The sequence below is a fragment of the Lynx rufus genome, unplaced genomic scaffold (genome assembly GCF_022079265.1).
Source record: "Lynx rufus isolate CCGP_SWC_20201006 ecotype Redwood Valley unplaced genomic scaffold, mLynRuf1.p SCAF_2, whole genome shotgun sequence".
Classification (NCBI taxonomy): Eukaryota; Metazoa; Chordata; class Mammalia; order Carnivora; family Felidae; genus Lynx; species Lynx rufus.
The window spans coordinates 121,485,697-121,509,085 of NW_025814834.1; the positions used below are offsets into that span (position 1 = coordinate 121,485,697).

Below are 23,389 nucleotides of genomic sequence, written 5' to 3' on the forward strand. Positions count from 1 at the left end.
ATCCATTACTGTAAGTGGAGTATTAAAGTCCCCTGCAATTACCACATTCTTATCAATAAGGTTGCTTATGTTTATGATTGTTTTATATATTTGGGGGCTCCCGTATTCGGCACATAGACATTTATAATTGTTAGTTCTTCCTGATGGATAGACCCTGTAATGATTATATAATGCCCTTCTTCATTTCTTGTTACAGCCTTTAATTTAAAGTCTAGTTTGTCTGATATAAAAAGTATGGCTATTCCAGCTTTCTTTTGGCTTCCAGTAGCATGATAAATAGTTCTCCATCCCCTCACTCTCAATCTAAAGGTGTCCTCAGGTCTAAAATGAGTCTCTTGTAGACAGCAAATAGATGGGTCTTGTTTTTTTATCCATTCTGATACCCCATGTCTTTTGGTTGGAGCATTTAGTCCATTTACATTCAGTGTTATTGAAAGATACGGGTTTAGAGTCACTGTGATGTCTGTAGGTTTCATGGTTGTAGTGATCTCTCTAGTAGTTTTTGGTCCTTGCAACATTTCACTCACAGAATCCCTCTTGGGATCTCTTGTAGGACTGGTTTAGTGATGAATTCATTCAGTTTTTGTTTGGGAAGACCTTTATCTCTTCTTCTATTGTGAACGATAGACTTGCTGGATAAAGGATTCTCGGCTGCATAGTTTTTTCTGTTCATCACATTGAAGGTTTCCTGCCATTCTTTTCTGGCCTGCCAAGTTTCAGTAGATAGGTTTGCTATTACTCTTATGTGTCTACCTTTGTAAGTTATGGACTGTTTATCCCTAGCTGCTTTCAGATTTTTCTCTTTATCCTTGTATTTTGCCAGTTTTAACTATATGTCGTGCAGAAGATCGATTCAAGTTACATCTGAAGAGAGTTCTCTGTGCCTGTTGGATCAATGACTTTTCCTTCCCCAGATCGGGGAAGTTCTCAGCTATGATTTGTTCAAGTACACCTTCAGCCCCTTTCTCTCTCTCTTCCTCTTCTGGAATTCCTATCATACAGATATTGTTGCGTTTGCATCACTTAGTTCTCTAATTCTCCCCTCATACTGCTGGATTTTTTTATCTTTTTATCAGCTTCCTCTTTTCCCATAATTTTATTTTCTAATTCACCTATCCTCTCCTCTGCCTCTTCAATCCGAGCTGTGGTCGCCTCCATTTTATTTTGCACCTCATTGATAGCATTTTTTAGCTCCTCATGACTATTTCTTAGTACCTTGATCTCTGTAGCAATAGATTCTCTGCTGTCCTCTATGCTTTTTTCAAGCCCAGTGATTAATTTTATGACTATTATTCTAAATTCTTGTTCCGTTATATTGCTTAAATCATTTTTGATCAATTCATTAGCTGTCACTACTTCCTGGAGTTTCTTTTGAGGAGAGTTCTTCCGTTTTTTCATTTTGGGTAGTCCCTGCGGTGGCTCCAAACTGCAGGGCACTTCCCCTGTGCTGTCTGGTGTAACTTGTGTTGGTGGGCAGGGCCACAGTCAGACCTGATGTCTGTCCCCAGCCCACCGCTGGGGCCACAGTCAGACTGGTGTGTACCTTATCTTCCCCTCTCCCAGGGGTAGGACTCACTGTGGAGTGGTGTGGCCCCTGTCTGGGCTACTTGCACACTGCCAGGTTTGTGGTGCTGCTTTGATGGGATCTGGCATATTAGCTGGGGTGGATCCACAAGGTGCACAGGGGCGGGAAGGGCAGGCTTAGCTCACTTTGCCTTCGGTGGTCCCCTGAGGGATGGGCCCTGCGGCACTGGAAGGGAGGCCGGCCTGTCGGAGGGATGGATCCACAGAGGCACAGCGTTGGGCATTTGCGTGGTGCAACCAAGTTTGGTGACAGGAACTAGTTCCCTTTGGAATTTTGGCTGGGGGATGGGAGAGGGAGATGGCGCTTGCCAGCACCTTTGTTCCCCCCACCAAGCTGAGCTCTGTGTTCCAGGGCTTAACAACCCTCCCTCCCAGCGTCCTCTTGCCCTCCCCGCTCTCGGGAGCAGAACTGTTGACTTTTAACATTCCAGATGTTAAGTTCTGCTGGCTGTCAGAACTCACGCAGTCTGGCCCCTCTGCTTTTGCAAGCCAGACTCGGGGGCTCTGCCTTGTCGGGTGGGCTAGCTGCCCCTCCACCGCCCCGGCTCCCTCCCGCCAGACCATGTAGCACGCACCGCCTCTCAGCCCTTCCTACTCTCTTCCGTGGGCCTCTTGTCTATGCTTGGCTCCAGAGAGTCTGTTCTGCTGGCCTTCTGGCGGTTTTCTGGGTTATTCAGGCAGATGTGGCTGGAATCTATGTGATCAGCAGGACAAGGTAAGCCCAGCGTCTTCCTACACCGCCATCTTCCCCTATTCTTTCATCTTAAAGACAAACATCTAGTATATAGATTCTCTGTAATATTGCCCAGAGCTAACAGATAACATGTTAGTCTATTTCCTTCCCATCCCTGTGTGTGTGTACTGGAATCATTCTGTAGTTGTAGATCTTGTGTGGCTCCCACAGTAACAGCACCATGTATTTATTTTGAGCCAGTAAGCGCTTCTGAGGGTAGACACTAATGTGCCTATTTTATAGATGAGTAACCACGTTAAGTAATTTGCTCTACAGAAGCCATATTAGTTACCTATTGCTACAAAACAAATCACCCTAAAATGTAGTGGCTTAAAACAACAGACACTTAAGATCTCCTTGCCTCTGTGGTTCCAGAATCCAGGCAGAACTTGGTTGGATACTCTGGCTCAACTAGGGACGAATCTGCTTTCAGCCCACATGGGTAGTCACTGGCAGGAGGCAGCTCCTTGCCACGTGGGCAGGCAGCCTGGTTCATCAGAAGAAGAGCCTGAGAGTGTGAGCAAGGTGGAATTCAGTGTCTCATACCCCAATCTTGGAAGAGACAGGCCACTACATTTGCTGTAGTCTGTTCTTCAGAAGTCAGTCAGCCAGGTCCCAACCACTCCCACCGGGAAGGGATTACACGGGGGCAGCTGGCACTAGGCCTGACAAGGTCGGACAAGGTGTGTGTTCTGTCCTAAAATCACATGATAGCTGCTCGAGCCCACAACATCTCAGAAATAAGGTGACGGGGCTTAGAATATAAGATGATGTTTCTCGTGAGAACCTCAGTCTCATCTCAAAACTTAGGATCTTAAATCATGAGGAAAAGGGGTGGACTGTGGATAGTGTATGGAGGCCAGGCGGCTTCCTGAGTTCGTGCCTGACATGGACAGGCTACACAGAGCGGGCTCATCGATTATGTGGCTAAGTGAGCAGAACCCTAGATACAGTCATGTCCTCAGTGAGACACCACTGCCTCCTTGCGCTGTCCCATATCATCTGCCAGATTTATAGATTTCTTTGGGAGAGTTATGACTTAGGACACTCGCACTGAGAAACCATTTAATACCCGGTACACCAAGCACCTAACTTCCAGCCAGAAAATCTGAAAATGGTTAAGCAAATCTTAAACAAAGACATATATAAATAATACAAGCTTAGATGTTATACTAATAAATCATTCACGGGGCTTTTCTTTATGGCATCACCAGCTTCTACAGGTAACATTGCATGATTTGCAAGGGATATTATTCATAAAATGGTTCCCGTACTAAGGATTATATCTAGCCAATGGCTGGCGAAGCCATTATATGCTGACTAAATGAGTAGGAATTGGCTTGGCTTAAAATTTACTTTTTAACTCACTGGTTAACCTCAAACCTTTAGGAGTAAGGAGTTTCAAGTATTTTGATTAAAAGTTGGAACTCAGTTACTTCCTGCACACATCACTTCATTCGCCATAAGCCCTCCTTCTCTTTGATGTGTGTAACCCTTTCCACACAGAAACACCTTTAAATCCCCTACTACTGTTAATCTTAAGTGATGGTAGAGATATGGGAAAGCAACACTTCTAAAACGCAAGGAGAGTACCCTCCTGAACTTGCTTTGGTTTGGAAACCATCAAAAATGTTAATGGGAGATGCTGCAGCTATTTGGGGATGAACGCTTCCAACAAGCACAGACGTGATGTGGATCCAGCCTTTGCTGACTCAAGAACTAAGACACCTTTCAGTAAGTACACTAACTCCTGTCTCTAGTGGCAGGAACAGCCACCTAAAGAAAAGGCTGCTGCTTCAGACTAGAAGCACCTAAAATCCACCATGCGATCTCTTCTCTTACCTTTTTGTAGTTAAGCCTCAGGAACTCTATGCCAAAAGAATCTTTCTTTACTCCTGTTCTGCCCAGTGAATAACCCCACTATATTCCTTACTTTGCTTCCGTGACTGTGTTATGTGTAGGAACAGTATTGGACTTGTGGCTAGGGACCTTGGAGAATGACACCACAAGGACTACAGCTCTGAGACTGTCAAGAAAATGGTGGCACCACAACACAGCACCAATGAAATGGACATATTCACAGAAGGACGCCACCCACTGAAACTGACTCAAGAAGACAGAAGACGACAGCAGTGGAGTAGGAGAACCCTGGGCTTATCTTGTCCGACAAACAACAACTAGATAATTATAAAATCACCCTGAATACCCCAGAAATCAATTGACAGACTAAACTCCACAACTAAAGGCAGAGAAGAGGCCACCCTGAAGAAGGTAGTAAGTGTGGAGATGTGTTTTAGGGAAGAAATGGGTGCTCTGGAGGCAAGGGAGCTGTGGTCACAGAGAACAGCATTTATATATATACGTATATATATATGTATGTATATATACGACAGAGGGGAATAGCAGCCAGGGGAAGCAGAAGGAGAATGTTTCCCTAAAGCCATTCGCTTGGAAAATGAGAAAGGCTGCAACCAGTGGGCTTAAAGCCTGGTTTTAAAGGTCAGCAGCGGCTTGGCTGGGAGAGAGCCCAGGGGGCACTGTGCTGCTCCTGAAGAGAAAGCAGGCAGACAACCCAGGGGGAAATAGTGTGGAAACATCTGAAGAACGCCTAGGGCACAGAGGGGGAGTATTATTCACTCTTCTCCACAGCATCCCTGAGAGGCAACCATAGACACCTCTCTGGGAACAAAGGAGCTGGCAGGCACCGTTTCCCTCCCCTGCCCCTCAGCATAAACACAGAGCCACCCGGAGGGAAGCAGCTCAGTGTTGACACTGGCTGCCTAATTTGCTTACTCCAAGCCTCACACACCTCTCCGCTCTGGCAGGACTGCTCTTCTCAGTCAAGCCTGCCTCAGTCCCAGCAAGGCGGGCCCCTAGCCTACAAGACCAGCACAAATCCCTGTCCACACATCACCAAGTCATATTATAATTAAATTAAATTTGCAAACATAATGATAAAGAAAAACCTTAAAAGCAACAAGACAAAAGAAGTCCCTCACTTACAAGGGAAAACCTATATGGCTAGCTGGGGATTTCTCAACAGAAATTTGACAAGCCAGAAGGGAGTGGTAGGATATATTCAAAGTGCTGAGTGGGAAAAATCTGCAGCCAAGAATACTCTATCCAGCAAGGCTATCATTCAGAATAAAAGGAGTGACAGTTTTCTAGACAAAAATGAAATTCATGACCACTAACCCAGCACTGCAAGAAATATCAAAGGGGACTCTGACTACAAAGGAAACCAAAAGCGAAAAGAAGAAAAGGATCAAAGAAAATCTTCAGAAACGAGAAAAAATAAAGTGGCAATAAATACACGTCTATCAATAATTACTTTGAATGTAAATGGACTAAATGCTCCAATCAAAAGACATGGGGACCCTTCTATATGCTGCCTACAAGAGACTCATTTTAGACCTAAAGACACCTACAGATAGAAAGTGGGGGGGATGGTGAAACATCTATCATGCAAATGGATGTCAAAAGAAAGCCAGAGTAGCAGTACTTCTATTGGACAAACTAGACTTTAAAACAAAGACTTTAAAAAGAGACAAGAATGTTATATAATCATTAAGGGGACAAACCAACAAAAAGATATAACAATTGTTCAGTATTTATACACCCAACTCGGAAGTACCCAAATATATATAAAACAATCAATAACAAACATAAACGAACTATACACAATAACACATAATAGTAGGGCACTTTAATACCCCACTTACACCAAGGGACAGATCACCTAAACAGAAAATCAACAAGGAAACAATGGCTTTGAATGACACGCTTGACCAGATGGGCCTAAAGGATGTATTCACAACATCCTATCCTAAAACAACAGAATACATATTTTTTCAAGTGCACATGGAACATTCTCCAGAACAGATCACATATTAGGTCACAAAACAGGCGTCAACAAATACAAAAAGATTGAGATCATACCATGCATATTTCAGACCACAGCACTATGAAACTTGAAGTCAACCACGAGAAAAAATTTGGAAAGACCACAAATACACAAAAACTAAACAACATGTTACTAAACAATGAATGGGTCAACCAGGAAATCAAAGAAGAAAAAAAAAATACATGGAAACAAATGAAAATGAAAACATAGCAGTCCAAAACCTTTGTTTGGGATGCAGCAAAAGCAGTTACAAGAGGGAAGTTTATACCTATACAAGCCTATCTCAAGAAGCAAGAAACATCTCAAATAAATGACCTAACATTATACCTAAAGGAGCTAGAAAAAGAACAACAAATGAAGCGTAAAGCCAGCAGAAGAAGGGAAATAATATAAATTATCTTATTTAGAAACTAAAAAAAAACCAAAACAAACAAAAACAACCCCAATAAAACAGATTGGTGAAACCAGGAGATGGTTCTTGGGAAAAACATCAGTTAAATTGATAAACCTCTAGCCAGACTTATCAAGAAAAAGGACTCAAACAAATAAAATCACAAATGAGAGATGAGAATAACCAACACCACAGAAGTACAACAATTATAAGAGAATATTATGAGAACTATATGCCAACAAATTGAACAACCTGGAAGAAATGGATAAATTCCTAGAAACATGAACTACCAAAATTGAAACAAAAAGAAAACGAACATACCAATAACCAGCATAGAACTGATCAGTAATAAAAAAAAGTCCCAACAAACAAAAGTCCAGGGCCAGATGGCTTCACAGGGGAATTCTATGAAATATTTAAAGAAGAGTTCATGCCTATTCTTCTCAAACTGTTTGAAAAAACAGAAAAGGAAAGAAAACTTCCAAATTCATTTTATGAAGCCAGCATTACCCTTATACCAAAACCAGATAAAGACTCTACTAAAAAAGAGAACTATAGGCCAATATTCTGATGAACATGGATGCAAAAATTCTCAATAAAACACCAGCAAACCAAATCCAACAGTAACATATTCACTATGATCAAGTGGGATTTATTTCTGGGCTGCAAGGGTGGTTCAATATTCACAAATCAATCATCATGATACACCACATTAATAAAAGAAAGATAAGAACCATATGATCCTCTCAATAGATGCAGAAAAAGCATTTGACAAAGTACAACATCCATTCATGATAAAAACCCTCAACAAAGTAAGTTTAGAGGGAACATATTTCAACATAATAAAGACCATATATGAAACACCCACAGCTAATATCATCCTCAACGAGTAAAACTGAGAGCTTTTCCTCTACAGAACAAGACAGGGATGTCCACTCTCACCACAGTTATTTAATACAGCACTGGGAGTCCTAGCCTCAGCAATCAGACAACAAAAAGAAATAAAAGGCATTCAAATTGGCAAGGAAGAAGTCAAACTTTCACTATGTGCAGACGACATAATACTCTATGTAGAAAACCTGAAAGGCTCCACCAAAAAACTGCTAGAACTGACACATTAATTCAGTAAAGTCACAGGATACAAAATCAACATACAGAACCTGTTGCATTTCTATATACCAATAATGAAGCAGCAAAAAGAGAAATTAAGAAAACATTCCCATTTACAACTGCACCAAAAACATAAGATACCTAGGAATAAACCTACCCAAAGGGGTAAAAGACCAATACCCAGAAAACTATAAAACACTGATGAAAAGAAATTGAAGATGACACAAGGAAATGGAAAAACATTCCAGGCTCATGAGTTAGAAGAACAAATAATGTTAAAATGTCTATATTACACAAAGCAATCTACACATTTAATGCAATCTCTATCAAAATACCACCAGAAGTTTTCACATAGCTAGAAGAAACAATCCGAAAATTTGTATGGAACCACAAAAGATCCTGAATAGCCAAAGCAATCTTGAAAACACAAAGCAAAGCTGGAGGCATCACAGTTCCAGACTTCAAGTTATATTACAAAGCTGAAGTGAGCCAAAGAGTACGGCACTGCCACAAAAACAGACATGCAGACCAATGAAACAGAACAGAAAACCCAGAAATGAACCCACAACTATATGGTCAACTAATGTTCAACAAAGCAGGAAAAGCATATCCAATGGGAAAAAGACAGCCTCTTCAACAAATGGTGTTGGGAAAACTGGACAGCAATGTGCAAAACAATGAAACTGGACCACTTTCTTACACCAAACACAAAAATCAATTCAAAATGGATGAATGACCTACATGTGAGACCTGAAACCATAAAATTCTGAGAGAACACAGTAACCTTTTTGACATCGAGCATAGCCAACTTCTTTCTAGGTATGTCTTCTGAGGCAAGGGAAACAAGAGCAAAAATAAATTATTGGGACCTCATCAAAATAAAAAGCTTCTGCACAGCGAAGGACACAATCAACAAAACTAAAAGAAAGCCTGCTCAAGGGGAGAAGATATTTGCAAATGACATATCTGATAAAGGGTTAGTATCCAAAATCTATAAAGAACTTACCCGACTAAACACACACACAAAACAAATAATCCAATTTAAAAATGAGAAGACATGAACAGACCTTTTTCCAAAGATGACATCCAGATGGCCAACAACATACAAAAAGATGTTCAACATCACTCATCATCAGGGAAATACCAATCAAAACTACAAAGAAAGATCACGTCATACCTGTCAGAATGGCTAAAATCAACAACACAAGAAACCACAGGTGCTGGTGAGGATGTAGAGAAAGGGGAACCCTCTTGTACTGTTGGTGGGAATGCAAACTGGTGCAGCTGCTCTGGAAAACAGTGTGGAGTTTCCTCAAAAAATTAAAGTTAGAATTAACCTATGATCCAGCAATTGCACTATGAGGCGTTTACCCAAAGAATACAAAAGTACTAATTCAAAGGGATAATGCATCTCAATGTTTATAGCAGCAAAACCTTTAATAGCCAAATTATGGAAGCAGCCCAAGTGTCCATCGGTTGATGAATGGATAAAGATGTGGTACATACATACGATGGGATATTACTCAGCCACGAAACAGAATGAAATTTTGCCATTTGCAATGACATAGATGGAGCGAGAGAGTATTATTATACTATGAAAAATAAGTCAGAGAAAGACAATTATGATTTCACTCATACCTGGAATTTAAGAAACAAAACAAATGAACAAACTGAGAAAAAGAGAGAAGCAAACCAAGAAAGAGACTTAACTGTAGAGAACAAACTGATGGTTACCAGAAGGAGGCGGTGGGGGGAGATGGGTTAAATAGGCAATGGGGATTAAGGAGTGCACTTGTGATGAGCATTGCATGTTGTATGAAAGTGCTGAATCACTATACTGGACATGTGACTCTAATGTTACATTGTATGTTAACTAACGAGAATTTAAATAAATCTTAAAGAAGAAAAAAAACAAACAAACACAAATCCACACAGAACTGTAACAAGGTTGGATTAGTGCCTTAAAAACTTCCCACAAAGAAAAGTCAGGCCCAAAGGAATGTATCCATTTCTTTTCCTAAAATATTCTCACCTCCCCAAATCCTTACCGTGTACATACATATGTATATGGTATTAATCACCCAAAAGCCCAGTAAGACATCTCAGCTTAACTACACTTTAATTAGAAACAAGTAGAAAAGATTAGCAATTAGATATTTTTACATACAGTTATAACCTCCTGCAAGAGGTTGAGCTTAAGGAGGCTGTTTTAGATCATTTTTATGGTCCTTTTCAGCTAAGTCCATGACTCTGCACTTATGGGGAGAGGGCAATCAATTGTGCACTTGATGGTCTCTGCAGGAGATAAAACGTAATACAAAGAGTAACATATCAACAAATCTTCTGTTATCACAGAAATAAGAAAAACTTTTGAAATGTTCATTTTAGCTCTAGTGAAATAACTAGTAAAAAACAAAAAGTTCGTTGTTCCCTGACAGAATATGATAGGAACACCTCCTGCAGGGCTCAACCTCTCAGGGCACAGAAAGATTTTGAACTCTGAGGCCTTATGTCCAAGACATGGGGCCCATAATCTCACATTGGGATCTCCTCAGGCAAAGCTGGGAACCACATCCTGACATCTTCTGTAACACAGTAAGCTCTGGTCTTTGGTAATTTTTAAGTTGACAGCTTAGTTTAGAAGTCCTTTTAAATAAAAAGAAAAGGGTACCGCATTTCAATTTTAAGTATATGTTAAAATTAGCTTCTCCCTCTTTTTCCTCTTCCTCTTCTTTTCTTCCAAGTGGCTGGTAGCATCAGCAAAAAACATAACTTCACTTTTTGCCTCACATTCCCTCTTGAGATATTCAAGACCTGCCATATTGAAGCCAATAACATCCTGGGAAGGGATAGAAGAAAGGTGAGATGAACATTCTCTCACTTGAGTTCAATCGCAGCAGCATGTGCAAGTCAGGAGAACCAATGCTTCAGGTGTTCTTAGGCATCCCTCCTTGTCTAAGGTCTTTCTTGTTTTGTTTTCTTCTCTCTATTCTTTATCCAATACAGTGGAAATCTTACCTCAATACAGATATATGTCTGGTCAATATCACCAAAGACAAGGCACAGCTCACTGTGCTACTTCAAAGTCACACACACACTAGGATTTCCCCCTCATTACTGCATTACTACAGGGATACCTACCCGGACTTGGCTGACTTTTGAAATAGTTGTTTCCTTTAATTTTTCAATGACTGGCACAAGCATTTGGTTACTAGTGATCTGCCCAAAGTGAATCCTAATAGAAAAACAAAACAGTCACGTTACAAAGAGAGGTAGTGCTCCACTTATCCTTTCTAGAAAAGCAAACAGATAATATCAAAGCAAAAAAAAAAAAAAAAAAGCAAAAAAAGGATTAATTTTACCATATCATGGCAGTATAAAAAATGGCTGAAGATGTTTCCTCTCTACTATTCGCTTTTATCTGATGTCAATTTTAACAATACTATCCTAAAAGTTATGGCACATTCAACTTGTTTGCAAAGCTGGCCCTTTTCCCTGCCATCTACCATGAGGCCGCAGACTTTGACAACGGTATTCTAGGAAAGCTCAGAGAGGAATGAGCGTGCTAAGAAATGCTAACTCAACAAAGGTTTGTTAATATTTCTAGGGAAGCCACAGCAGAAAAGAAGATAGTCACTGACGAGAGAGTCAAACTCTGACCTACAGTACCAAGATGACCTACAATGAATTCATATTCCTCGATGCGTAACTCACACTCATGTGTGACCTGTCACAGCTACTTGTAAGGCACTAGGCATCTCCAACCCTCTGATATGCTGGAAATATTCCTAGTGTTTCCCTTAAGATCAGAAACCCCGATTTAGTACCTATGCCAAGCAGTAAGAAATTATTAGCAACATCGTTGAGTGCCAATTTGAGGCCTCATCACTTGCCTCAAATTATAAATATGGCAAGAGACTAACAAACATATCCCTGTTCTTCTATTGCTACTATCTTGATGGAATAAAAGGAACACAGGATTAAGAGTCATGAAAATAGGTCAATTCAAATACGAATTCTCTAAATATATCTCTTTGTTAGTTTTTTAACTCTTTGGTATTGGCTGATGAGTTTGTATCTTGTCTTCCTAACAGCGTTTCAAGGAGTGTTGGATCTGTCTCTATTCCCGGTCTCTGCTGTAACAGCTGGAGACTGAGGGGGCGGAGATACAAGAGTACACTCTTAAACTACAAACACACTCTTCTCAGTTACACATTAAGAGCAATTCTACATATTTAAGAATAGTCTAATAAACATATTTCCTTTGTTTCTTACTTCCCTCTGGATATGCCCTGATGTTTCCATTTGTTTCTAGAGACCCAGGAAAATAAAGGCACTATTCCAGACGATGCTGTTAGGAGGACAAAACCAAATCCTTTTGCTTACACTAAACAGTTAAACAGACACAACGAATGAGGCCAACTGGCCACTCGGTACTGGGCTCTCAGCAAACAGACCAGAACCAGAGCTACTGCAGCCTGGAGGCTTATGCCTACTAAGCATCCCTGAGCAGTGCTCCGCCTCATTACTTAAAGAGATGAGCCACCATGACCCTTGTTTAAGGACAAGACTGATTCCACAGCATAAGAAATAATTTATGTCACACAGCAGTGAAATCCTGTAACCATCTCTGAGTCTCAAACATCGGAGTTCCTAATTCCAGTGTGGACACCATCAGTTAAAGTAGCACCGGGGCGGTCAGGCCGAGTAGACACGGTACTCTTTGGAAAGCAGGTTACCTGAGCAGAAAGAAGAGGCACCTGCACAGAAGTTCAATATCAGAGCCCAGCTGGATGAATTCGTTAAAGAGCTTCAGGACGTCTGGGACGTAAGAGAAAGGCAGCACAAGCAGAGACTCTTCCAGCTCGCTGAAGACAAAGAGAATAAACACTAAAAATGCCATATTTCTTAACCTGCTCAATTTTAAAACTTCTACTGATTTTTCTATGATTTTATGTTTGAATAGATCTTACCCATTCAGAGTTAAATTTAATATTCGTTTATACTTTGGATGGTTCCCTCTTTTCCATGTTTTGTTTTTTACATTTAATATTTTAATCTATTTGTTGCATTCTGGTCCATGGCACGATAGGAGAATCTAACTGTTTTTCCAGATTAACTAATTTCTCCAAACTCTTTGGTTGAATGTTCCGCCTTTACATTATGATACTTCTTTTACCATGTATTGAATCTTCACATTTTAGACTCTCTTTCAGGGCTTTCAAGTTGGTCCTCCTGACTGACTGATTCTGACAACAATCCTGTAGTGTTTTAGTTCTGCTAATTTTATAGCTTTTTAATCCAGGAGAATCTAACTCTCTCTTGCTATTCTTCTGGTTTGTTTTACTTTTTTTGAACTAGTTCTAATATCATTTCATCAATTCCAATTCCAAATCTCAAGAGGACTTCAACTAGAGTCACCAACCTGTAAATTAGTTTTTTTAAAAAAACAAGTAAATCTTTAGGACACAGAATCTTCCCTTCTAGGAATGTGTAACACTTCCATTCATTTACATTTTCTTTTATGTTTCTCTAGTGAAGTTTTGTTATCCTCAGGTCTGTTTACTTCTTGTTGTAAGGGACAGATTTAGATATTGAGAATTGTTATGACCTATCAGTAGGTCAAACTCATAAATAAAACCCAAAGGTAAATCACAAACAAGAAACATGATCCTAAAAATACAGAACAAGAGATATAAAGAATTTTTAGAAACCAATGAGAAATTACTGAAGAGTACAAGACAGAGAAACTAAAAATTCACAGGAAAAAAAGACAAAAGGCCAACAAATTCATTAATAATTGAAAGAAATTAATATAATACAATACTACCTTTTGCCTCTGAAACTGGCAAAGAATTTTTCAAAGCCTGGTAAAAAGTCATTACAAGCATTCTGGAAAGTAATTCTGCAACACAGACCTTTAAGGAGCTCATGCCCATTGATCAGTTATTGTTATGCTAGGATTCTTATCTTAAAAAACAACAACGAAGATTTCTATGTAAAGGTGTTCACAGAAGCACTACTGCTAACAGCAAAAATCAAAAGCAAATCCAATAGTAATTATCCATGCAATGAGCATCTTGATATAACGCAACGAATTTATTTTTGAAGAATATTGGTAACGTGAGCAAACGCTCAGGAAATATTCTGTGAAAAAGGACAGGATACAACATTATATACAGCAGGATTCCAATAAAAATAAGCCATCGGAAACACACAATCAGAAAAGGTTACCAGTTGGTACTTGTGACTGATGACAGATGCTTTCATTACCCCCAATGTGCAGTAGCACTACCCTTCGTTTGTCCCTAAAATTTCCCTTCATAGTTTAGGAGGAGCCTCCTGGCTCTGCCTCAAAAAGAGCCTTATAATGTATTATTTTCCACCAAAATGCTGACATAGTTCAACTTACATGGAAAATAACCATCAGTTATAACTCCTGTTTATCTCATGGTCAGACAGGCAGTCAGTAAATGTTAGCTGACGAATTGTAACCGTACACTGGGACTCACCTCGACTTGATTCCTTTAAAAATCTCCAACACATAAGCTGAAGGCTGTAAAGGAAGCACAGCAGCCTTAGTGATGCCCTGGGTTGGTTTCTACGGAGGCTCCCTCATTCCTATCTCCTAAACACCAGGGATCCCGCTCACGTGACAAACGGGGCTCTAAGAGGGCAATGCATGTGCGGGCTTAGAGTCTGTCACATTTGGGTTCGCAGTCCAGCTCTGCCACTCCCCAACTGTGTTACCTTCTATCTGTGAGTCAGGCCAGTTTCCTAGCAGTAAAATGAGGCTGCCCTGACTCACAGGATGAGTGCGACGAATGACACGTGCATGGAACGTACTGCAGACTGCTCGATGTGCACACACTGTCCCATTTCTCCCCGCTCCTCTATCTGACTGACGTATGCCAACTTTTCCTCCGGAAACCTCAATTTCCAAGTTCATTTACATGGACAGAATCTGCAAGAGGGCTTTGGAAACTGGACAAATAAGCACTAGAAAATACGAGAATGCCATCCAGTCCAACCAAAAAGGATGGGTTGGAAGTTACGCTAAAATGGTCCTTTTGAAATACTCAACACCACGGAAGACAAAAGAAAGTTTTAACGGCAAAGTATTCCCCAATACGTCCAGCCTCAAATCATGCTTCTTGAGGGGCGCCTGGGTGGCTCAGTCAGTTAAGAGTCCAACTCTGATCGTGGCTCAGGTCATGATCTCACAGTCCATGGGATCGATCCCTGTGTCAGGCTCCGGGCTGACAGTAAGGAGCCTGCTTGGGATTCTCTCTTCTCTCTCTCCACCCCTCCCCCACTTACACTCCTCTCTTTCTCTCAAAATAAACAAACATTAAAAAAAAAAAATCATGCCTCTTCACTTCCTACTTTGCCTCTCTTGTCCCTGAAAGTAACCTCTGAGTAACCAGGGGGAAGCTGTTAGACACTCTACTCACAGAGATGTTGCCATAGGCCATCAGGATGGGGTTGATGGGAAGAGGAACCTATGAAGAAATTATTAAATCACGTCATTAAAAAACAAGACTTGGATAGGCACTATCGCAGGGCGACAATCGTACTCTAGTTTTGAAAAGGGAAACCCTACAAATTGAAAGAATATAAAACAATGACCAGGCCTTTTAATTTTAATAGTGCTGATGAATGAGTTGGGACAATATTTTATGTGGAAATCTGGAATGGTTACAGTGCCTCTGCAACCAAAGCAGGAGCAGGAGTTTCTACCCAATATAATGGTCACCTCAGTCTGGAATTTCCTCTCTTTTGCTTTCCATTAAAACCAAGCTTCCCTCCTCCTAGGCCCTCAACTCCTTCTTTCTAATACTTGAAATAGGAAAGACTCTATTACATTTATCTCATTTGCAGTTCTGAGTCAAGAACGTCCTAAAATGATGGTTTTCATCTCAGGAATTCCATTTAGACACGTTTCTGAGAGTGTAACTTCATGGACTATCTCACCTCTTTCCCTGCAGCTTTACAAATGGCTTTGTGTTCCTTCATTTTTGCAGTTTCCTCTCGGTATAGCTCGACAGCCTCCATGATCCTCTCAGCCTACACAGATGGCGACAAAGGACAGACATCATTGTCACACGCCCCATCATCCCGGAACACTGCAACCAGAAGACCTGACTAGAGAACTACCAGATAACTTGAATCCGTGTAATAAACACGTGTCAGTAGAGTGCCAGACAGCCACTTGTAGACGTCTTTGGTTTTTCTTTTCTTTCTAATTTACGGGGAGGACACTAAGCGTCTTGGATTCAGGTGAGACCGTATGTACGTGCACTCAGGGAGCAGGGCAGCTCCCGGCACCTTAGAGGTGCTGCTTCCAGGACACTGGGGAGAATGAGCTCTCCTTTCTACAAACCATCACCGACTTGGCACTACTTCTGTCCTCGGTTACAAGGAAGGAAAACAGGGGTTATGATCTCCACCTACATATTTCATCAACTTTCTGCCACAAAAGGGCTATCTGGTTGACAAAAACTTTTCACTGAAAAGTTGGGATCCTCTTTAAAAATGAGATACTACATTCTGTATCAACGTACCGCTTTGACCGTTTCAATAGTTTTCTTTCCAGTAAAGTAATTGTCACCTTGAGTCTCTCCTGGAACCTGCCAGAAAAAAAGAGATCCTTGACAATATTGCTGAGAGGCATTACAGAACCAATTAGAGGCACCTGGGTGGCTCAGTAAGTTAAGCATCCGACTCTTGAATTTGCCTCAGGTTGTGATCTCGTGATTTGTGAGATCAATCTGCACATCGGGCTCTAGGCTGACAGCGTGGAGCCTGCTTGGGATTCTCTCTCTCCCTCTCTCTCTGCCCCTCCCCTGCTTGCACACGTGTATGCGCTCTCACTCAAAATAAATGGACATTAAAAAAACAAACAAACAACAAATTAATCTTATATCCAGAAAAGAAGAGACATCACTATAATAATGGTAACATGGTGTTACCAACTACTGTTAATAGGGTACTTACTAAGTGCCAAACATTGGCAAGTATTTTATATTCATTATTATGAGAATATCCTATTCTACAAAAGTTTAAAGAGAATGCCCAAGGGAGCCTGGGTGGCTCAGTCAGTTGAGTGTCCGACTCTCAATTTTGGTTCCAGGTCATGGTCCCAGGGTTGTGAGGTTGAGCCCCCCACTGGGTTCCACACTGAGTGTGGAGCCTGCTTGGGATTCTCTCTCTCTCTCTCTCTCTCTCTCTCTCTCCCTCTACTCCTCCCCCACTAGCATGTGCTCACATATTCTCTCTCTAAAATTAAAGGCAAAAAAACCCCCACAAATTCCAAAACCTTTTGATTTTTATTTTTGTTCTATGATTCCATGAGGCCTCCTTAAAAAATGAAACAGAACAATAGCGAGAATGACAATCATGCTTTACCAAATTTGGTCAGTCATTTGTCCCTCAAAATCAGGATATACAGTTGAATCAAACAGGACTGCACAGACAGCGTCCTGCATGAGCTGGTGATGACTTCAGCATCTGATCCTAATTCTAATTCCATTAGAAATTCTTGAAACTAAAGTAAATTCGAATAAGATAATTACAGGGCTCAATCTCAGAGTCCCAAAAGATTTACTTACTACTGGCTGGTCTTCTTTGGCCACGCTCTCCTCATATTCTGCTTCTCTTTGCTGTCAAGAGAGAGAGAGAAGTTAATCTGGAAGAAAAAACATGGTCTCTACATGAAGTGAAATGAGACTGAAAAGCTGCTTCTTTCAAAATGCAGTCCCCTAATAGCATCTCTCTCTCTGTGTGGCTGCTGAATCGGTGACAGTAGTGCTGGAAACATCTCCTGGAGGTCCCTGGATTCGCACTGGCTGAGGGGTGGCCACACTAGACAGAACGCCGCGGCTGGGACAGCAGGTCAGATACCCACCAGCACCTCCGTAACCAAGCCTAAGTCCTTACCATCTCCCTTTCTTCCTCAAGAATAAGAGGCTCCCTTGTTCTCTCCCAAAGTCTCAGAGATTTGTCATGGGACGATGACACAACATAGTCTCCACTGGGGCTTACAGCCAAGCACCAGATTTCCTGGTGGTGCCCCTGGAGAGAAAAGAAACAAAAACAAAAACCCTGAGAAGAAATACCTTATTCATTGACCGATACCTGCTCTACATCAGTGGGAGGCCCACACTTGATCTTAAAAGTAGTTCTGAAAGGGGCGCCCGGGTGGCTCAGTCGGTTGAGTGTCCGACTTTGGCTCAGGTCATGATCTCACAGTCTGTGGGTTTGAGCCCCACATCAGGCAGGGTCTGTGCTGACAGCTCAGAGCCTGGAGCCTGCTTGGGATTCTGTGTCTTCCTGTCTCTCTGCCCCTCCCCAACTCATCCTCTGTCTCTCTCACTCTGAAAAATAAACAAACATAAAAAAAATTAAAAAAAGAAAAAAAGTAGTTCTGAAGTACTGAGTACTGAGTAGTAAAGTTCTGAAGTACTGAGTAGTAAAGTTCTGAAGTACTGAGAACTGAGGAAACTAAGCAGCAAGAGTCACCTCCAGAGTCTGTATGTGTTCAAATTTGTCCGCATCCCACTGCTTAATCTTATGGTCCTTCCCAGCGGTGAAGAAGAGGTGGGACTTGGGTACGAACTGGAGGTACATCACGCTGAAAAGTGAGAGAAAGGAGCAAATGTCATCAAATTCCACATTAGTGAAGAGTCTCATGCACATAGTTTTGAAGAGCTAGTTCTAGAATGCCTGATTATTTATATTTTAGAATTTTACATTTATGACTGTCTGAAAACACCAAAATAACAGACACAGAGGCACAAGGGAAATGATACAGGTGACGCAAAGGGACGTCTTTGAAAAGACAGCACCTACCTGTCATCGTGCGCAAAGAGAGACTTGTGGCAGTCCCCGAAGTCCAAACCCCAGATTTTCACATTCCTGTCAGCAGAACCAGTGGCTATTAGTGTCCCATCCTACAAGGAAGAGAAGTAAACTGTTACTTTGCTTGACTATCAGAAACCCTACAATTAGACTACCTAGAACATTTAACCCACTTTTTCTGGAAACAGTAAAATCAATACTAAACAATTAATTTCATCTATCAAGAGCACCTACTTCTTTGCTTTTATCTAAGGTTGCCTTTAAAAGCTTGTTGAGTGAGAGCAAGAACTCTGCGGCTCCACTGGGTTTGTACTGCTGTAGGGTGGTGGTGTGCCGTGATGTCAGTTACCTATTTACGTTGTTAAACACATAGGAAGAAGAATGTCTAATCTCTGTCCTAGGATTTGGGGGAAGAGGGAGGAAGAAGGAAAGAAGAGTCTGGGAAAGAACCTACTGGAAAGTTTGCAACCCAGCCTTTTAGCTCATGTTCCTGATCTCTATTTCTCCTATCTTTCCTATCTCAACTTCTCATTCAAATGGTTGCCAACATAAGAACACCGGAAAACAGGGCGCCTGGGTGGCTCAGTCGGTTAAGCGTCCGACTTCAGCTCAGGTCATGATCTCATTGTCTGTGGGTTCGAGCCCCACATAGGGCTCTGTGCTAAGCTGCTCGGAACCTGAAGCCTGCTTTGGATTCTGTGTCTCCCTCTCTCTGCCTCTCCCCCACTCACACTCTGTCTCTCTCTCTCTCTCAAAAATAAACAAACATTAAAAAAATTTAAAAAAAGAACACCGGAAATACTGTGTGACACCTACCTACTGTTAACGCATGGAATTCAAACAGCTAGAGCACGGGGCTGATCCCTTTCACACAGACTAGATCGTGTCTTTAAACACATTATTGCCACTCTTAGCCATAACTAGACATTGCAAAAATATGATTTTGGTCAAGAGACTAAAAGTATACAGATAGTGCAAAATATGGTAAGTGTCCAAATACGAAGCCAAGTTCCATCCTCCTCACCAGCATTATCCTTCAGAACAAAGCGGGAGCCTTTTTTAAAATCGTATTTTAGGGCGGTCTACCAATTATGGTATTTTAGACAGCAAAATACTATCTGGAAAATCCACAGTGGGGTTAGTTTTAAGGGTTAATTAAGACATTTGTGAACATATTCTGAAAGTACTAAAGTAATATACATATTTAAGGTACAATTATAACATATATCATTTTATGGCTTTTTTGGGTGAAAGATTAACAACAGGATGAAAAAATACTCTGAAGTGAAGATAGCAAGCCAAGAACTAAGAAAGTGCTTTAGAAAAGACAACTTGTTTCTGAGACACTGTTTACATTTTACTTACGTAAGAGATGTCCATGCATATAACAGGCAGTTTGTGTCCATACAGTGAGAGAAAAAACTAAGTATTAAAAAGAAAAGAACAAATAATTCACATCTATCTATAAAATATAGGCACTGTTTGTTACAAGTGGATCAAAAATATAACTTTAAAATATAATAAACACTGTTCTGGATTGCTTTATATTTCCCGAGTAGACAAACCACTGAAGGCAGCTCAGCCTGGGTCCAGCACGCAGACCCTGCATGCACCTGCCACGAGTGCTGCAGTGCGGTGGAGCCCGGCATGCCCCTGACGCCCACTGCCTCAGGCACAATAGGGCACAGGGACGTTCACGGCACCTCTCAGCTGAAAAGACTTTGGGCCCTCGCTTCACAACAATGTTCCCAGGTCAGATCCAGTCCTGCCGACTCGGGGCCCAGGGCCCAGTAATCTTCTAGTTTTAAAAGCAACCCAAACGATCCCGACACATAGCCAAGTGTGGAAGCACTGCCCGGGAGACCCAACAATGCTCTTAAGCTACTGGCTGCAACAGGATTTTCTGAACTTACGAAATAAAACTTGCCTCAAGCAAAATTTATGAACCAAAGGGTTCTTTAAAACTCTGGCTTTCCTAGTGCACCTAAAATGTTTTGATTCCCGTATAAATTTTTAGAAACCTACCACTGCTGGGCACAGTTAGGGCCACTTTACAGTCTCAACCCAACCAAGGTCAGTCAGAAAGACAGAAACTATTTGCAGGCATAATCACTGTACCTTTAAAGTGTCAACATAGAAAATTTTCACAGTACAGTCCAGCAAAGAGACAGCCAACAGCTTCTGATTGGGAGAGTAACTGACACAAAGAACATCTTCATCTAGTTGCAAGGTTCGGGTTTGTTTCACAGAAAGTCTAGCAGGACAGAAAGCATCAAGGGAAAAATTAATAAATGAGGGCTCTACAAAGGCAGACAAAAATTCCAAAAAGTCCCTGGAGCACAAGAGAAATACACATGTCGGGTGCCTGGGTGGCTCAGTCGATTAAGCGTCCGACTTCCGCCCAGGTCATGATCATGCAGTCTGTGAGTTCGAGCCCTGTGTCGGGCTCTGTGCTGACAGCTGGGAGCCTGGAGCCTGCTTCAGATTCTGCGTCTCCCTCTCTCTCTGCCCCTCCCCACACATGCTCTGTCTCTCTTGCAAAAATAAATAAACATTAAAAAAAAATATATGTCAAAAACCCATTCAGTAGTTCCCCATTTTCACTCTAAAACAAGGACACAATGGGGCGCCTGGGTGGCGCAGTCGGTTAAGCGTCCGACTTCAGCCAGGTCACGATCTCGCGGTCCGTGAGTTCGAGCCCCGCGTCAGGCTCTGGGCTGATGGCTCGGAGCCTGGAGCCTGTTTCTGATTCTGTGTCTCCCTCTCTCTCTGCCCCTCCCCCGTTCATGCTGTGTCTCTCTCTGTCCCAAAAATAAATAAACGTTGAAAAAAAAAAAATTAAAAAAAAAAAAAAAAACAAGGACACAAATTAAAAAATGTCTACTCACCTCTTCTGGGTACTATTCTCATCTTTTACCAACTCAAAATCCCAGAACTTGACAGATTTATCTGCACCACCTGTCACAAAGCCACGCTGAAAATCAAATGACATTGCAATTAAAAAATATTTTGTTACGGAAACTTTGATAAGACGACATCAAAATAGCATAAAAGACCATTTGTATTTAATGGCATGGGAGAAGAATGAAGAAAAACGTGGTTTCCCTAACCCCTCTCCTTGCTCTTTTGGGGCGGCAGCCACAGATCTTATTTGAAAATTCCTAGCAGGAGCTAATGTAGACACAGTAGCTAGGGGAAAGTTCTAGCTATACTTTCGTTCAGCATCAGGAGGACTCTGAACACTGTAGGGTCTTTTGCTCCACCTTAGAAAGCACCAGTCAAAAGAAGTTGCTGCTAATAAAATGGTTTGACAAATATACACAGACTAGATCATCTAAATAAGTTCATTCAAAGTATTTCTCAGAAGGGTATAAATTTATTCTTGCAATGTCTCTGCGTAAAATACATTTGAAATTGTTTTCTAATATAAAGAAAATCAGTCCCATCGCATTGTAGTGTTAAACTCTATAGAACACAGGTCAGAAAGCTAGATTGCAAGTGTTTATTGTGCCATTTGAGATTTGTAACATAGGAAACAACCTTACAAGGACTCTTGTGATGCTGAAATGACCAAGACTATCTAGCTTCTAAAACCATTATGAAAGAATAAAGGATAAGATGGATATAAAAATACTTTGAGAGGGGCAACTGGGTGGCTCAGTCAGTTAAGCGTCCAACTTCAGCTCAGGTCATGATCTCAGGGTTCGTGAGTTTGAGCCCCACATCAGGCTTTGTGCTGACAGCTCAGAGGCTGGAATAAGCGTCCAACTTCGGCTCAGGTCATGATCTCAGGGTTCGTGAGTTCAAGCCCTGCATCAGGCTTTGTGCTGACAGCTCAGAGCCTGGAACCTGCTTCGGATTCTGTGTCTCCCTCTCTCTCTCTGCCCCTCCCCCACTCATTCTCACGCTCTCTCTCAAAAATAAATAAATGTTAAAAAAAATAAAAATATTTCGAGAGATAGAATCCTAGATGTTACTACTATTTAAACTTTAAATGCTGTTTTATTCTGACCACAGATGACGTAACCTGCTCTAACTTCCAGATTCCGTTTTTTCCAAAAACAGCTACTTTCAGTAGATGGTTTGCCACTATCGAGAAGGTTCAAGTGAATGGGCCACAAGCTCTTATTAAAGTATTGTCAAAAAACATCTCAAAATGCTGACCAACAGCACCATTACTAGAATAAGCATACAGTTCTCCAAGGTGACCCCTCACAAGGGAAGCACCCTGTTACTGACTTGAAAGGGCTGATATGTTTGCTACAAACACTAGACTTCTAGCCTCGTGGATGTAGGGACTGAAAGGAGAAACAGAAAGTCTACTGCATCCTCTGCACTTTGTTGCCCAAGGAAATAGTTCCTTTTAGGAAGCAGCACAAAGCACTGGTAAAAATCATGAGGCCAAGTAATCTGATGTCATGCAGCTGAACGAGAATTCACTTGCTACGACAGCTATCTGTATTATCAGGCACATGATATGCCACCACGTAGAAAATCTCATGATTAGACAAAAAGTTGGCTTTCTTTAAAGATATCCTGAAGAATCTTTGGCAGGCAGCAGGAAACGCTGATGCAAGCAATGGGAAAGGCAGCTAGTGTACAAAGTCCGGATCCAAATGTCTGGCTTAGTTACCTGATCTGGAGAGAGAGACAAGGACCACAGAGCTCCATCGTGTGCATCTACTGTCTCCAGCAGATTTCCTGAGGCCAGGTCATAAAGCTGCAGCTTACCCGTCTGTGGAAGACACAAAATGAGCACAGCTCCAATGAGCACATCCATACCCTCTAAGATTCATGCCTACACAAT

The 23,389-nt window shown here is 41.4% G+C and overlaps 1 protein-coding gene across 2 annotated transcripts in view; it reads right to left on the reverse strand.

Moving 5' to 3' along the window:
* Window positions 1-9,824: 9,824 nt before the first annotated feature.
* Window positions 9,825-23,389, reverse strand: part of WDR3 (WD repeat domain 3) — a 31,533-nt gene continuing 17,968 nt past the window's right edge. For both annotated transcript variants that reach the window (XM_047082496.1, XM_047082495.1), the window contains exons 13-27: window positions 23,216-23,317; window positions 21,471-21,556; window positions 20,701-20,836; window positions 19,948-20,004; window positions 18,574-18,674; window positions 18,244-18,355; window positions 17,662-17,796; window positions 17,334-17,384; window positions 16,287-16,352; window positions 15,697-15,789; window positions 15,177-15,224; window positions 14,235-14,278; window positions 12,462-12,590; window positions 10,864-10,957; window positions 9,825-10,561 (exon numbers count right to left, since the gene is read on the reverse strand). In XM_047082496.1, coding sequence (XP_046938452.1) covers window positions 10,406-10,561; window positions 10,864-10,957; window positions 12,462-12,590; window positions 14,235-14,278; window positions 15,177-15,224; window positions 15,697-15,789; window positions 16,287-16,352; window positions 17,334-17,384; window positions 17,662-17,796; window positions 18,244-18,355; window positions 18,574-18,674; window positions 19,948-20,004; window positions 20,701-20,836; window positions 21,471-21,556; window positions 23,216-23,317 — 1,410 coding nt within the window. In that variant the 3' untranslated portion in view covers window positions 9,825-10,405. The remainder of the gene's footprint in view (window positions 10,562-10,863; window positions 10,958-12,461; window positions 12,591-14,234; window positions 14,279-15,176; window positions 15,225-15,696; window positions 15,790-16,286; window positions 16,353-17,333; window positions 17,385-17,661; window positions 17,797-18,243; window positions 18,356-18,573; window positions 18,675-19,947; window positions 20,005-20,700; window positions 20,837-21,470; window positions 21,557-23,215; window positions 23,318-23,389) is intronic.